Source organism: Chelonoidis abingdonii, chromosome 9, assembly GCF_003597395.2.
Source record: "Chelonoidis abingdonii isolate Lonesome George chromosome 9, CheloAbing_2.0, whole genome shotgun sequence".
Classification (NCBI taxonomy): domain Eukaryota; kingdom Metazoa; phylum Chordata; order Testudines; family Testudinidae; genus Chelonoidis; species Chelonoidis abingdonii.
Window position 1 is genome coordinate 47,825,475 of NC_133777.1, and position 16,873 is coordinate 47,842,347.

At 42.9% G+C, this 16,873-nt stretch overlaps 1 protein-coding gene across 3 annotated transcripts in view; it reads right to left on the reverse strand.

The window, feature by feature from the left end:
* Positions 1–871: 871 nt before the first annotated feature.
* Positions 872–16,873, reverse strand: part of SIN3A (SIN3 transcription regulator family member A) — a 55,996-nt gene continuing 39,994 nt past the window's right edge. Inside the window, exons 14-21 of one of the 3 annotated variants that reach the window (XM_032799752.2) lie at positions 12,474–12,657; positions 11,352–11,925; positions 9,452–9,621; positions 6,958–7,131; positions 5,605–5,697; positions 5,106–5,200; positions 4,328–4,535; positions 872–1,875 (exon numbers count right to left, since the gene is read on the reverse strand). In XM_032799752.2, coding sequence (XP_032655643.1) covers positions 1,645–1,875; positions 4,328–4,535; positions 5,106–5,200; positions 5,605–5,697; positions 6,958–7,131; positions 9,452–9,621; positions 11,352–11,925; positions 12,474–12,657 — 1,729 coding nt within the window. In that variant the 3' untranslated portion in view covers positions 872–1,644. Of the gene's footprint in view, positions 1,876–4,327; positions 4,554–5,105; positions 5,201–5,604; positions 5,698–6,957; positions 7,132–9,451; positions 9,622–11,351; positions 11,926–12,473; positions 12,658–16,873 lie in introns of all 3 variants that reach the window. The other 2 variants (XM_032799750.2, XM_032799751.2) reach the window with 2 other exon arrangements.

Consider the following 16,873-nt stretch of genomic DNA (forward strand, 5'->3'; position numbering starts at 1 on the left):
TCTGGTCCATGGCGTCAAAGTCCATGCCCACTTGTCTGAAACCCAAATCTATCAATGCTTAACAATATCTGCCAGCACTAAATTCTTGCTGTAAAAAATATATATCCATTGCGGAGTTTACTAGTGAAGATGCCATCACACAGCCTACCGCCGTGGCCGCTTCTCCTCTCTCCTCTCTCTCTCTTCACACCACACACACACCACACACATCACACACCTAAAGCCGCTCGAAATGAAAGACTTGTTTTCGGATACTATAGGATTGTTTATTCGCAATACTGAGTAGGGGAAAATAATTAAGCACAATCACCCCAAGCTAGGTGAGCTCAGCAAACACTATCCCAAAAGCGAAGGTTCTTGAGCTGGTACGATCCAGTGGATAAAATTAACCATCCCAATCATAATAAAAAAACCCTAAATGTTATTAATAATAATTTATAATCTCTAACAGGCTGATTCTAGAACATGGTTCATGTTTTCACTCACAAAACCACCACATTGCCTCCCCTTTCCCCTCCGATTGTGAAACCAATAATAAAATGGTCAAATTTGCTTCCTCTGCGCACATGCAAACTGCCTACCAGAGTTTATTGGGCACTCAGAGTCCTGACTGGTGGCAGCCTATCAGATCTAAGCTGGTAATTAAGCTTAGAGGATTCATGCTGGTACCCATATTTCGGACGCTAAGGTTCAAATTTGGGAATTATACCATGACAACTCCCTCCCTCTATTGCAAATTGCTGGAGAAATAATAAAGTATTTGATTTTGCTGCACCCAAACAAAAAGCGAGAACTGATTTTTTCTCCGACATAACTCTCAAGCCACCTGGTACTATGGTACACAAGAAGCTGGTACAGTTACGCTAGCACGTCAAGCAAACTTCCTTTAATAAAAAAAGAAGAAGAAAATTTGACAATATGAACATTTATTTACAAAAAGGAAGGGGATCATGTTAAAATTGTGTTGTTTCTGCTGTGTGTGTAAAGCTGGTGCATGGCACTAGGATAGACTAGTAAAGAAGCAGGTACAAAACAATCCCACTGGCACTAGAAAGGACAGACCAATCTGAACTGGCTGAATCAGGAGTCCAGCAGGGTGAAGGAGGGAGGAGTCGAGGGTCAGATCCAGGAGATGGTGTTCTCAACAGCCGGACTGCACAGATGGCTGACCCCGGGTGAGATCCTGGCAAACCTGCAGCAGCCTAACAGAGGAGAATCCAGTTGTGATAGGCACCTCTGGGTTTCACGACATCTGAGCATGTAACTTTAAATGCACTACTCTGGTCAGGATGTACGCAACATCCAGTTCTCTTCCCCTGAAGCTCAGGCCATTGAGGAGTTAGTCTCAAAACTGCTGGTGCGTACGAGCTAGCTGCATTTCTCTAGGATTACTCAGTTCTGAAAAGGGTCCTTCCCTCCACAGAGCACGCTGAAGTCAGAGGCCTGATGGCAACAGTTCCAGCTTAGGTTTGTAGAGATTCATTTTCCTAAACCGAATGCCGCTGGTGTCAGACTGTACCAGCTTCGCACTAGTCAACTGGCCATGTTACGGAGATACACAGTGAAGGGAGAAAGGCATCTTCCTCGTTTCCTTGGTACACACACACATACACACACCACGTGATCTTCCCTCACTCAGGGACTTTACGGTGTCTTGAATATTGTGCCGTATTTGACAAGGTACTTGTTAATGCTCACAAAGTGCAGGGTCTCTGTATCACAGGTAGTGGTACAGGGCACCAAACCCTCCAACCCTTCTCCCATTAGCCACTTGTTTGTCTCAGCTGACATTTCACGGGTCACATGCTCCTTGGTCCATTTGTCCACCCAGGCTTGGAACCGCTGGTGCAGCCGCTTACTCACTCTTTCATGGGACTACAGAAACGAGAGACACAAAAAATAAAAGACTACATTCAGAATCACAAAACACTTAAAAAGCGAAAACAAATCCACTTCCCTAGGCCAACAGATTTGGGATGTTTAGCTCTGCTGGGGAACTGGCAATACAAACACTGACCTTGCCGACTGACCAAAGGAAAGCCTCAGTAAATTGGAGGCAGTGTCTGAACAAGCAGGCACACCCATCCTTATTCCCCAACTGAGAATCCCCAAAAGCCTAGTTTTAATGAAAATTAAGTCTGTGAAATCAAGTGCTCAGAAGTCATCAACAAACTTGATGATTTTTGAATTTGGACTCTGAACTATAACGTTAACTCTGCCACAGTGTCTATCCTGTATATTTTATTACATGGATTCAACACTGTGTTAATCATCAGAACAGGGACACACAAAAATACATGTGCATCAGAACAGAATTAAATACTCAATAAAAGTAACTTCCAGGCGTTTCTGACATGACTGCTTGATTATAACCCTAACGCTGCAATAATGCTAAGCTTCTCCTATCTTTTCCCCGATTAATGGCAGTGTCAGTTGATGCAAGACTGTAGTCAGCCTTCAATGCAGGTGTTTATTAAAAAACTATACAGAAACAGTCTCACATGCATGCAAGAATTCCAGCTGGATTAGAAGAGAGGGATGCTGAGATGGGGTATATTTGTTCCCAACCTCTCACAGCACATGCGTGCATGCACATGGCACCCCACTAAAATAAAGTTATTTTGGGATTGAAACAGAGCCTAAGAAATTGCAAACCAAAAAGGAATCTGAGTAAAGTTATGAGTAATTTATAAAGGGTTAGTTGAAGTTTAACACTGACTTAATTACAGTGGTAAGTCCCAGTAACTACTATACATATTCCCATAGCTGTGCTATTCTGTTAGAACCAGAACTTTTGAGTCCTGGGAAAATATGCATTGTGACATTTCCAGGGTGGACTGATTTAAATCAGCTTTTCCATTTGTATTTCAGCTATTTTTTAAAGTAAGATGCACTCACTAGTTGATATAACCATTAAAACTCTTTGACTTACAACTAAATAGACACTTTATGGTAGATTCGGTACATTTGTTTGCTACCTAGAAGTGTACACCATAACTGTATACATTTAAGCAATTATATAGCTTAATATTTTCAGATTCTTATTAACCAAACACTTTTAGAAAATAGTGACTGATATATTGCTTATTTACTAGATATTAACTTTTTGCTCAGATTTTGTGTCAATCTGCTTTAGAATAGTAACCGGAATTTAAACAAACAAGACAGTATATAAAATGTATTTGTATTAGACAAGACAACCTTAAAATGTTTTAGACACAAACTTCTCTAAAAAGATGCTTCACACTGACAAATAATTTATTAAACAGAGGGATTAATTGTAGTCAGTGAATTAAACATTTCGGGTTGGTCTGGGAAAATTTTCAAAATATACCTAAGTGAAAGTAACTGGGGCTTAAATTTCCAGTCTCGCCTATGTCTCTTGAAAAGATGACAATCTCCGAAATTACCTAGGTTAACCAACTGTACCATATTTTTGAAACTTGACCTCAAAAGTTAGATGCTTTTCCTGACTCTTTCTTTATATAGAAAAGAAGCCTTTAATTCAAAGTGGTTTTTCTGTTGTTGTTGGTTTTTTTTTTAAGAGAGGGTCATGGATTCAGCATATTTATTTGTTATTTAAATGTCTTATTATAATCTTCTAAGTTTAGGCCTCAACATATTTTGTATTAAATTCTGATTTCATTTTAAACTAGCTCATTTTTAAAAAGAAAAAATTATAATTAACAAACAATTTTAAAAAGGAATTTTATTTAATTAAAAAAGAAGGGTCTTCCAATTTTGATCCACCCTGGACCTTTCTGTAATTATGACATCACTGTGGCTATCCTAGTCACAGACCCAGTGCTTTCAAGCAGCTGGTACGTTCGTTTGCAGAGCTCCGCTGCCCAGGAGCAACCCTAGACTCCCGCTCTCAGTGACTGCAGGGACAAGGCACAGCTCCTCGATGAGATGAGCTTGGAGGACAACATCAGAACATGTGTCAGCTTTTCAGTACTTTGCTATCTTCCTTTTTAGGCCAACCCTGACAAGGGGGTTAGCAACAAATGTGAGGTGCCCCTAGGCAAGAAATCAACGAGTAAAAGGATACTAACAGCTGCCTACTCTAACAGGAGCGTTTGGGAAATGGAGGAGGAGGAAAGGAAGGGTTACATCTCAGGAGCATTCAGAGGAAGTTTACAGAGTCCAGTGGACGAAACCATGTCGTGTCCCATCCTCAAAGCAATAGGAAGAGTGTTAAATGTTACAGGACAACAACGCCCCTCCCACCCCAGAAACGTTATCTGACTCTCCCCAGACGCCCTTTGGGAGCAAGAGGTTCAGGGAACACCAGCTGCTCATCCCATTCCCTTCACTCAACTCCTACCTGCTGAGCACGCAGCAGAGCCGTCCTCCTGTACATGTAATCCTCCGATTTGATCACGTATACCATCTTATAGGAGTTCAGTTTGAATTTACACTCCAGCTTGTCCAAGCTCTCCACATTCTCCATGGACTTCTTACTGTTTCCCTCCTTCCCTTCCTTCTCCTGCTGCTCCCGACCACGCTGACACTTACGGATCCGCCTCAGGTTCCTGTAAACCAGAGAATCCCTGCTGGGATTAATGCTCATCCTCTGCCCACTAGGCTGGACGTATCTGGTGGCTCCAGGCCAGCCCTTCGGAACCCAAAGTGTTGCGCAGAGTGCAATGGTCACAAATTAAAGTCGTTTAGGCTCATGTGCCTACCATAAGTCCACCCACTGATCTTAGCTGTTTACAGAGAGTGGTTGCTATTTTGCAACCAACTCCCTGCTAGTGAAAAGCACTAGACTCAGCATCTTCCGCAAGCAGCTAGTGGGCTTCTGTAAGCAAAGGCAGAACTGCCAAAAAACTGGGGCTGGTGACTCCCCAAACCTCTGACCTCCCTGCTGCCTGTGGCCTACGCCCTCTCTCAGTCACTGGAGAGCAGGAGCCCAGGGTGGGCTCTTGGAATAAACAGCAGCACATGTACTACTCCCAGGTTAAAGTCTTCTAAAGTGGCAGAGTACTAAAAACAAGAGACTGGAACAGCCAACACTGTGTCGGAGTAAGATCTTTCTCCCTCTGCTAACGTGCACTTCTGGCCTGTGTGTCACTTTTCACAGCCACAGCTTGTTCACTCACCTTGGCAGGAAAACTGGCTTCTGGGCCAGGTGTTCCCGAAGTTCGGGAGAGGTAGAATCAGAGTTGACGTACCGCTCTACGTAGTCTGACCAACGCTGAAATTGGGCACAGAACACAAGGGGTTAACCGACATCTGGCAAATCAAACAATTCAAACCCAACTCTGAAGGGGTTTGGTTGGAAGTGGATGAAAGAAAAGCAATTTTTGGAGACTCCATATATTTCACACAGGTCCCACTCACTCCCCCCCATGGGCAGACATGCACCTGTACTGTCTGGTTTTTGAAATTGTTAATAAGAGATGCCAGCAAGGCTTGTTCAACCCAATTCACGGAGTGCACTGTGTCACATAATGAATGTGCCCTGTAGGACTAGAAGCAGCTCATAAACTATAGCATCTGAAACACTGACAGCTCTGCCATCTTCATCCAGTTATACCCCCATTTAAACTTTACATGCTTAATAGCTGCAGCTGAACTCCGAGGACGACTGGCTCTTACCTCTGCCTCTACAGGGTCATCCGAGTTCTCCTCTTCAGTGTCCAGCAGCTCGATGGTTAATTGGACCTGGGCTCTGCTCTGAATAAACATCAGCTACAAAGCAGAATGCGGAAGGGGACTTAGTAACAAATTATTCAGAAAAATAAATCCCTTTCCACCAGGGAAAAGGGGAGAATCCAATGAACTTCATGCAACTATCCAGCATAATCCTGTGCCTTCCACTTTGTTGGGAACAACAGGGGGACACTAGCCCCAGTTACATAATCTGAACACAGAAGGAGTTTTGACAATGAGTGGAAAGTTCTGGATCACTAAGGAGCTAATCTAACAGAGGGTAAAAGGATAAAGAAATTATTCTATTTAGATGGGCAGAAGAGAATTCCTGGATAGAGAACCATGACATACTTAAAGAGAGGTGGAAGAGAAAAGCATGAACTGCTGCAGTGAACAACTGGTATTTTATTAACAATCAGACAAAATCTCTCTGTTACCCACAAAGTTTGCTCAAAATTGGAATATTTATAAAGGCAAAGCAAGGAGCTGGACACCTTTTAGCAGCATGCTGTTTTCTGATCAATTTGTGCAGTTTCAGTTCTTTGCTTCCCTGCTTATTTTGAGACTCTCAATGGGAACACAGAGATACCCTATAAATATCAAAGCCATTATCAATGAATTTCGCTAGTTAAAGATGGGCCTGGCCGCTTCTGATTTCACAGTGATGAGAAGCATGAATTTGATTTGAACTGAGAGTCAGGTTTATTTAATGCACAGGTGATAAATATTAGTAAGAGACCGTTACAGTCTACAATGGATGAGATAGAGAAAAAGGTGGAAAGCTCGTGACCCACCCCAGGGGAGGGAGGGAGGGAGAGAGATTAAAAGCCTAATGATGGCAATCAATCAATACAGTATTACTCTGGCTTTGGGACATTGAGAAACACAGGGAGAAATTTCAGCTTTACTTCAGGATACGTATTTTTCCATCTTCCTTGCAAATGTCCCATTTCCGAGGAGCTCTTTTTAGAAATATTTATCTGTTTTTTCTGTACATTCTACAGTTCCTGTCTGGATTTATGCCAGCCCCGCCAAGGGCTATATTAAGACCGACAGTCACACAGCAGGTCCTCAGCAGCTCCGCCAGGCTAGAAAGGACAATCAGGTCATCCTGTCAAGCTCTAGGACAGCTGCAGAGTGCACAGGTGTCCAGAGGTCCTTGACATATTTGGATAGTTACATGAAATGAAAAGCTGAGCCCATTCTTTCTCTGCGAGCCTTCGTACTTCCCCTCCTCACTCTGCAAGCTCCTCCACAAGTCCTCCTCCAAGCATCTGTGCAGGCTGATATGGTTCTTACCTTGAAACAGTTCTCGTCTGACATGAGCTGCTCAGCTTTGCGCTGGTATGTGGCCTCCCCAAGGACCCGAGATGACTGTGAGGACAGCAAGCCTCCGGTAGCTCCGTTGCTATTCTCCGACAGGTAAAGGTCGGTCACCTGCACGCAGATCTCATCGCTCACTATGTGCTGAAGCTGGGAGCAGGAAGGACATGGAGGAGAGAACTTAGGGAAGAGGGTTTTAAATGCCTCTGGACTCAGTGTACTGTATACTGCAGTAGCCCCCTTTCCCCAACCCAAGTCAGTCAGAGGACTTTGCACTAGTGTGCAGTACGGACAACCTGCCTTCTGCAGTCAGGACGCAGACAAAACAGAACACTAAGAAAATCTCCAAAATAAACTTCTCCATATGGCATCAAGCAGAGTTTGACATTAATCAAAACAAGCAAGGCTGAGCCTTCATCATTTGCCTACACTTCTAGACTTGCATGTTTGCATGCAAACACTTATGTCAAAACCTATAATTGATGAGAGAGAAACTACTTATCTCCCCTGCATATATACACACTGTGGCAGAATTGGTCAGATTTCCAGTTCTTCTCCACTATGCACCATGCAAATCTTGGAACCAGCTAAAGAATATGTCCATCAATGCAGATTAGAAATGAACATACCCTTAAAAATTTATCCTTCAAACCTCTATCTGGTCAAACCATAGGGGGAAAAAAAAAATTCTAGCCATCTAACTAAAAAAACCAATTATTTAGGTTACGAACATAGTAGCCTCTTCTATTGTGAATTACTACTACATCCGTTGCAAAACATCGTGTCCTTTAAAATAAATAACGATGTTGGCAAAGTACAGTTACACATACAAAGTAACTACGGATTAATAACCATTACGTGAGCATTATGAAGGAAACGCCTGACAGCTGGCAAAGATTTAGACCATCGAAGTACGTGGGAAGGGCTTGTTAGGCAGTTCTCTTGCCATGAAATCACTACACCAAATCCAAAGGTTGATTAGTTGTTTGTTGGTGGAGGGGAAATTAAAAATAATTAAATCCAATTCTAATTATTAATTATATTCCCAAATTTAAATAATGAGCCAGTTGACTGCCAATTTCCTGTCAAAACTAAAGCTAAGAACTTGATTTTAGCCCTGTCTTTAGACTCTAATTTGTGCTTAATAATTCTCCATAGAAATGGGATCATCAAGGTAGCCAGCATATAAGAGTTGACGCTCGGGCTTAGAGAGTTCAAGTGACAACTAGCAGCTGAAATCACCCAATATACCAGCTTCAAGAGCCAGCCAGCGGGTGAGAAATCCTGAAGGAAGTTATTCAAAAGAAATACAGAATCTTTTCCAGGAGTCCTGACAGTTTGGGTTCTTGTGTTTACAGATGCTTCAGGTTTTCGAAGAGCAAGAGAACACTTCAAATGTGGGCCCATCTGATACTAGGCACCTCTTGGATAGCTGAGGTCAGTTTGCACTTGGCCGTCTTTTCATGTGCTGTATATTTACACCTGCTTATTGTATTTTCCAATTCATGCATCTGATGAAATGGGTTATAGCCCACGAAAGCTTATGCCCAAATAAATTGGTTTGTCTCTAAGATGCCACAAGGACTCCAAAGACTTTACTGATACAAACTAACACTGATACTCCTCTGAAACCTGCCTTAAGAATGAGGCTTGAACATACCTGAGGAATGTATTACAGTCACACTCTAGGTGGACCACTTATTACAATACACTGCGAGCGGCACTATCTTTCTGAATGAGGAGCTTTACTATAATCCCCGATTACTGGATCACTTGATGAGGACCTGGTTCTGTTCATTCCCTCTGAAGCACCTGGCATTGGCCACTGTCGGAAGACAGGATAATGGGATCAATGGACCTTTGGTCTGACCCAGTATGGCCATTCTTATGTTCTTATGATTTCAGGCACATGCTACAGTCTGAAAAAAATCCTCTGGGCTCATGTTATTCCTGCCCTCAAGACAGACATGTATTTTAAACAAAATTTGCTCTCTCTCTCTCTCTCTCTCTGAATATTCCATTTTTTTGCTTTTTATAGGTTTACAAATCTTCAAAAACGGGCATTTTAAATAGTGTTAAGCACACTTAATGTAGTAATTTCTTTGTTAAAGCAACATTACTTGGGAAGTGTTGTTATGGCAGATACATGTACCTTTGAAGAAGCTGAAGAGGGAAGACAAAGCACCACAGGTAGCTGGGTAACCTCAATATCTGTACACTCCTTGTTGAGCCTCATCACTTAAATACACTAACACTTATCCTCCCCCATCTCCAGAAATATGTTAGACACACAGGAGGAAACCTCTGCTGTTCTCTCCTCCACTCTGAAATACATCATGCAAATACATTCAATATTCCCAAGCTTCCTTTAAACCTTGGGGAGAGCTCTTTTGTGGGAAAGCATCAGCTACTTCCTCTTTATCATCTGGACACCACCCTTCCCTTCCCCTGGCAGTATGCTGCAAGTTACCTGTCTAACAATGCTCTGGATCAGCTTGTCCATGGTAAAGGCGATGTAGGCATGAATGGTGAACATCTCACGCAGAGAGTCCTCATACTGGGATGAATCCATGTTGCCATCTAGCAGGTTCCGCACCATATCCAGGAAAGCTGGGTAGTAATCCTCCACCTCAATATCCACTAGAGGAAGAGAAGGTGCAACATGAACTACATTGTAGCACCCCTCAAAGGCAGTTCCTACGGGCCCATTATGAGTTCTGGGAGCAAAAGGGCCACATGTTGAAGGTCTCAGACAAACTGATGAATTACCAGAATGGTCTATAAAATGAGAGACAACGCTGTAAGACTTTAAGTGAGAGCTTTTCAAATTAATGCCAGGTCTGTAACCTGTCAGAGACCTCACGGAGGAGGGCAGAGGTGGTAAAATGCTCAGAACTAAAGAGGTTCTTGCTACCAACACACCATTATGCACACCATTACAGTAGAGACCTCACCAAAAAGATATGAATGTAGATATGTCCTATAGGCTCTTAGAAATATACCCATTGCACATTATTCTTAACTTGTATTTCAGTAGCACCCAGAGGTCCCAAACTATATTTGGAACCCCTCTGTGCTTGGCACCATTCAGACACATAACCAATGAGTCCCCGCCTTGAAGAATGTAAAAGAGAGACCAACGGGGTTGGGGGAAGCAACTTGCCCGAGGTCACATAGTAACTAAGTAGCGGAGCTTGGACTAGAACCCAGGTCTCCTGTTTCTCCCGCATCTTATCCAGCAAGCTACATGGGTAGTTACTGCCTTTCCAAACTGAATGTGCCAATGTAGCTTCTAACAGGTTTTGTGGGCTGTAGCAGAAACACAGCAAAATGGGAAGGAAAATAAAAAAGCCATTTAGGGTACACCCAGTTTTGAACTAACACTCATCACTGTGGCACAGGCATCAATAGAAGATGAAAATAAAGTTTTTGAAAATACTGGTTAAGGAACAATGCCATTTTAAAGGGAATTTGAGAAGTTCTGTGTGTTTTCTGGTCTTTGTTTTGTTTTTTAATTGTTATAGGTTCAAACACCTCTACGTTCCTCAAGGCCAACAGAGACTGTCCACACGTCGTCCTTTGCTTTAATCCAAATTAGCTACTTTACTCCGGTTTTAGCTGGCAGGAAACAGGCAGGATAGGCAGTTTAGTACTGTAGCATTATCACCACTAAGGAAACCATCCCTTGGAGAATTCTAAATACATACGTTTCCTGAAACCACTCAGATCACACTAACATTGTAACAGAAAATGGAAGATCAAGGAGGCTCTTTTACTGGTCTACATAGGACTGCCTAGACTTGGGTTTGCCCTGCCCTGCTTTCTTTAGTCAGTAAATCATTTGAACACCATTTTAAGAGGACCCACACTTTTAATACCAGAGCCAAAACTGACTGACTGTCAATTGCCAGGGGCTGACTCCTCCACTGAGACATTTTATAACAAGCTTGAGGCCAGAGAAGATTTTTATCCAACATGTAAATTCATGAGGTAGAAAAAAAGCACAATCCAAAATTAAGAAATTCAGCTGGCAAGGAGTGGTAAAGCAAGACAAAATACCTCGCCTCTCCCCCACAGCCCCATGAAGTAGGATGCTCCAAGTCCCAGGATCAGATCTAGAGATCTCCTCCTGGATAACATGCTGGGCTACATTCAGTGCCCACCAGCAGCCTTACGTTTTGCATTTTGGAAACGACCAAAATGCAGGTACCGGATTTTACAGAGACAAGACCTAAAGGCAGGTGAGGGGGAGGAACACAGATTCCTCAAGACACCAGGAAACAGATCAAGTACCAAATCCACACACTGCAAATTTAAGCACCTGTCACAAATGCCCTCCCCTACTAAGACCAATGTAAGAGAACACTCACTAGGCTCTTTCAGTCGCAGCTGAATTGCTGGGCTGTCACTCTTGTCTCGTTTTATGCCTAGCACTTCCCTCTCCCACTCCCTTTCCCGGTTCTCCTCTTCGATTTGCCGCTCGGCCTGGGTGCAAATCTTCAGCAGCCGCAAGCATAGGATCTGGTGAAGACGCATGAAGATGTACCAGTTGTTGTTGACATAGAAGAGGTTATACACTTCATCCACCCCCCGTAGCTTCTGGGCCGCTGTGTTGCTGAACAGCAGCTTGGCTTTAGGGGGGCTGCCCCCAACTCCGTTGTGCTTTTTTGCAGCCCCAGTGGCTTCATCCACATCCATTTCCTCCTCTTCTTCCTCCTCCACGTCTGAGAGCTCGCCCCGCTGAGCAAACAGCAGGTCCGGAATGAAATGGTACATGATCTGCTTGATTTTGTACTTGTCCTCTTTCTGAATTCCTGTCTGCCGTTTCACGTGGTGAATGATAAGAGAAGCAGCATCCTCCAGGATTTGCTTGTCCTCATAGGCTAGTGACAGGTGTGGGCCTATGGGAACTCCAGCATTATCTTCTGATGCCTGCTCTTGCCTCTGAGGGAGGAAGAACAAATACATAGAGCATGGGTGAGTCTCACATATGCAGCTTACCACGTCTTTAAGACCCTTGTACAAAGCACTGGCAGTGAACTGGATTTCCTCTCTCATTACAACCCCAAGCCCTATGGGGGAAGGACCAGAGTTCACATTATCCATCACAACAACCCAAGTTCTGATGTTAAGGGCCTACACATATTACATACGTGCACTCCACATCTCCTTCTGTCATATCTCTTCCCTTCCTAAACCAGCAGCTCTTACCACAGCAGGATCTCTTTTGCCAAAAGGTAAGTTATCAGTTCCCTCAAGTGCTAACTCAGTCACTCTGTAGCAGCAGCCACCACTACCTACCATGAGTAGGCAAGAAGCCTCCATTCTCTCCTTCCCCCTGAAACTGGTGACCATGAATGGCCTAGAGGGATACAAATGCTACACTATTAATATAGCCCGGCAAACAAGGAGAGGTGGCGGTGAAGAGGAGGTGACAACACATGCTCAGAGCCAGACAGCTGATAAAATGACACTATCAGTGACCACCTTACCTCATCATAGATGCTCTCAATCTCATTGAGGAGGCTCTTTGACCTAAGGACCTTGGTGTCATTCTGTTTGAAGTTGATGCCCTGGTGATCCAGGGATTTCAGGTAATATTTCTCATTCTGCTCCCTCCAGACTTTGTTGAATCCTCTCTGGGCTTCTCGCCATTCTTCCTCTTTCATTTTTAATCTTATCAGCAACAAAAAACAGAAGAGGCACTAAGAGATGCTAAGATACCACACTGATAGGTGTAGGATAAAAACCTAGACCAGGGGTCAGCAACCTTTCAGAAGTGGTGTGCCGAGTCTTCATTTTTCACTCTGATTTAAGGTTTCACGTGCCAGTAATACGTTTTAATGTTTTTAGAAGGTCTCTTTCTGTAAGTCTATAATATATAACTAAACTATTGTTGTATGTAAAGTAAATAAGGTTTTTTAAATGTTTAAGAAGCTTCATTTAAAATTAAAATTAAAATGCAGAGCCCCCTGGACAGGTAGCCAGGACCTAGGCACTGCGAGTGCCACTGAAAATAAGCTGGCGTGCCGCATTCGGCATGTGTGCCATAGGTTGCCTACTCCTGACCTAGACCAGACAAGCTGGAGGCAGTGCCCATCGCCCACTGAAACAGCAGAAAGTTTCAGAAGGAGTTCAAATGAGGTACAACGTGCATAGCAAAATTCTCCAGAAATGGCCATGAATCTTTAGATTGGTTTTGAGGCGATGTTATTTTACAGAAGGTTAAATAGGCCACAAATGCATGGCTATACCCCACCAACCAGGGTGATGAGGGCATTCAACAGAACATAAGCCAAATTTCTGTTTTTCCCCCTCTATACCTCTTACAGAGTCCCAGGACTGGGTCTGGGTTCACTGTCAATATCCCAGAATTCTGCTTGGTAAGGAGATACAAATAACAGAAATCTTAGCTGTTGTAACCAGTTGACCCAAAGAGTCCCTGGTACTTGTGACATCCCATAATTTATTTAATACATGGATTTAACCACTTGCCAGACATTTCAGAGCTCTCTGATACTTGTTAGGGTCCTGTAACTAGATATTCTTTTCACCCCATGCAACACAGGCATACACAAAACTCCGAACCTCTCAGACAGCTTATACCTGGCCTAGAAGAAAGAAGTTGATTCTGTCACTTCACAAAGAGTGCACTGTAACCAACTTGATCATCCCTCCACCTCTCACATCTTGACATAATGGAAAAGCCAGCTCTCTCTCCACTGAGGATTAAGGAATCACAATTTACATCTAGGCAGCCTAGTACTTTTGATGAGACATGGGAACTTTGCAGAGATAAAATTGCTGAACATTCCAGGAGCCTAGAAGCACACAGATCCCAGAAGTACCTCTTACTTGGCAATCCCTTCTCAAAACCGTATCCCTCCTCTAATCTAGTTTTTATACCATGTCCATACCTGGTGTCTAAGACCACATCCTCACAGTCTTACCCCTCTCCTTTCATCTCGTTTCTTTACGTCTAGTTCTCACATTATGTCCTGCCTCAGTAGGGAACCTGCTGGAGACTGCAGAGGTCCTCACCGTGATGCAACATAAAAGCAAGCCCTTCCAGACAGGAATTCTCTTTCTGCATTTGTATAACAGGGCCCCAGTTCTGCCAGGGACATTAGGGAGCCACCATAATAAAGATCTGTGTCATAAATAGATAGCTAAGGGTTAATGTTTCTTTCACCTGTAAAGGGTTAACAAAGAGAACCAAGACCAGAGGACCAGAGGACCAATCAGGAAACTGGATTTTTTCAAAACTCAGGGAGGGAATGTTGGGTCTGTGTCTTTTGTCTGGCTCTCAGCTATGAGAGGGGTCTTTTTATTTTCAAGCTTCTAATTTTCAGTTTCAAAGTTGTGAGTACAAAGGTAGAAATACAATAGGCTGTTATTGTTTTTGTTGTATTTACATGTGTGTAGTTTGCTGGAATGTTTAAATTGTATCTCTTTTTGAATAAGGCTGTTTATTCATTTTTTTTTTAAGCAATTGATTCTGTATTATTGTCATCTTGATACAAAGAATATTTTGATGTCTTTTTTCTTTCTTTTTTTTATATAAACCTTTCTTTTTAAAACCTGTGAGTTTTTCTCTGGTTAAGGCTAAGGAAGAAGGAGGGGGAAATCTCTTTGTGTTAGCTTGACTAGGTTTGAATCTGCATAGCCTCAGGGGGGAAGGTAAATTGCCGTCTCTGTTTTGCATTCAAGGAGTTAAGTACAGTATCGCCAGGATAACCCAGGGAGGGGGAGCTGGGGATGAGATAAAGAGGAGACAAGGGGAGGGGGTTTACTTCCCTTTGTGGTAAGACTCAGGGCTTCTGAGTCTTGGGGTCTCCCAGAGAAGGTTTAGGGAGACCAAAGAGGGAGCCAAGTCCTGGAAATCACTTGGCTGGTGGCAGCGAGATCAGATCTAAGCTGGCAATTAAGCTTAGAAGGGTTCATGCTAGCTTCTCAGTTTATGAACGCTAAGGTTCAAATCTGAGTAAGAAGTTATGACAATCTGACAATCCACAACTACAATGCTAAAGGGAATTACTTTTATTTCTAATTATCCTTTGGTCTACATTGTTAGAGATGTATCTGGAAAGTGGAAATGTATGATGACATGGTTCCATCAAAACACTGTTGTAGCCTCTTGCCAGCCAGGAGGACAGAGAAGTTATAAAGAACACAAAGGTTAGTTTCCATTCATTTATGGACTGTCCCCTTCAGCCAGTTTAGTAGGGGCACATTCTTTGAATAGTTCAATTTCCACCTTCTCTTTACAGCTCATCTGTCCAGCTCACTGGCCATGCTCAACAAGGAACTGGGTGGAAGACAGCACTTAAACTCAGGAGTGACACGTGGTGACCACTAGGGGGCTTGGCTCTTACTCCGCTCTACCATTGCTGCCCTCAAGGGGTAAAAAAAGGAAGAGACAGGGAAGTTGTGAAAGCCTTCTGCTAAGTGTCTAAGGCCTGGTCTACACTACACTGTTAAACCGATTTTAACAGCGTTAAATCGATTTAACGCTGCACGCATCCACACTACACTGCTCTTTATATCGATTTAAAGGGCTCTTTAAATCGATTTCTGTACTCCTACAAAATGAGAGGAGTAACGCTAAAATCAGTATTACTTTATCGGATTAGGGTTAGTGTGGATGCAAATTGATGTTATTGGCCTCATTATTTTACAGTAGCTACCTACAGTGCACCGCTCCAGAAATCGACACTAGCCTCGGACCATGGACGCACACCACCGAATTAATGTGCTTAGTGTGGACGTGCACAATCGACTTTATAATATCTGTTTTATAAAATCGGTTTAAGCTAATTTGAATTTATCCTGTAGTGTAGACGTAGCCTCTGACACAAGAGAAAAAGCCCTACACAGATGGTACTAGGGAAGAGCTCTTCCTTTCATCCATTTCACATTTTTTGCCTTTCATTTTCACATTTCCATATCCCCTTGTCTGTATATGAAAAGGTAAATAGCAGCAGCAAGCAGATTTTGTACGCCTCTGCAAAAACGCCTCTGATACCATCATCTCTCAAATAATCTCATTACCAGCAATCACTTCTCACAATCTTCCCCCCCATGCTCGTTTCCGAGCCCTTTATTACTGAGATATCGTTCTTGGGATAGGTGACCACAACACAGAACTCCAGCTAGGTGGGGGATTTGTTAGTTTTTTCAATATACAGTAATGGCATATTTGCTTCAGTTCATAGCAGAGACTGAGGATGTAGAAGAAGATTCTGTCAACCACCTCTCTTTCTATTCAAGACCACATTGATGACCTGTAGTCTATAGATCAGGAACCTATGCTTTAAAGATTGTAAAACTGTCCAACTTCTCACATAGCTTCCACTTTCCTCAGTCTCATTGCACAGTGCTAATTTCTGGTATAATCCCTTCCACCAAGGATGCTGGACTGTTCTATATTGTGATCGCTACCACTCAATGGTTTGACCATAGTTATTTCTTGATTCAGTATCTGAGTGTTATTCAGGGCTAAGTCAATAACCTCTCCTCTTGGGTAGCTACAGACTAGCTCTTACAAGAAGCAATCATTTAAAATACTGAAAAACTCGTTCTCCTCACCTTCTCCAGAGGTTGACATTTTATATGTGGGGAGTTGAAACTGCCCATTATAACTATTATTCAAGAGAGCAGTCTCTGACCCCCCTCAATGATGTGCACTCACTTCCTTTTTCTGATCAGGAGGCTGGCAGTAGAACGCAGTATTCTTTGAGTTGGAACCCGAATCCAACACAGACTCTATACTTCAAAGCCTTGTCCACTTTCACAGATGGGATTTATAATTGGATCAAACTCAGTTGTGTTCAAAACTGACAGTACAGAACCAACCCCAGCTTGATTTTTGAACTCAAGACTGCCCTATCTT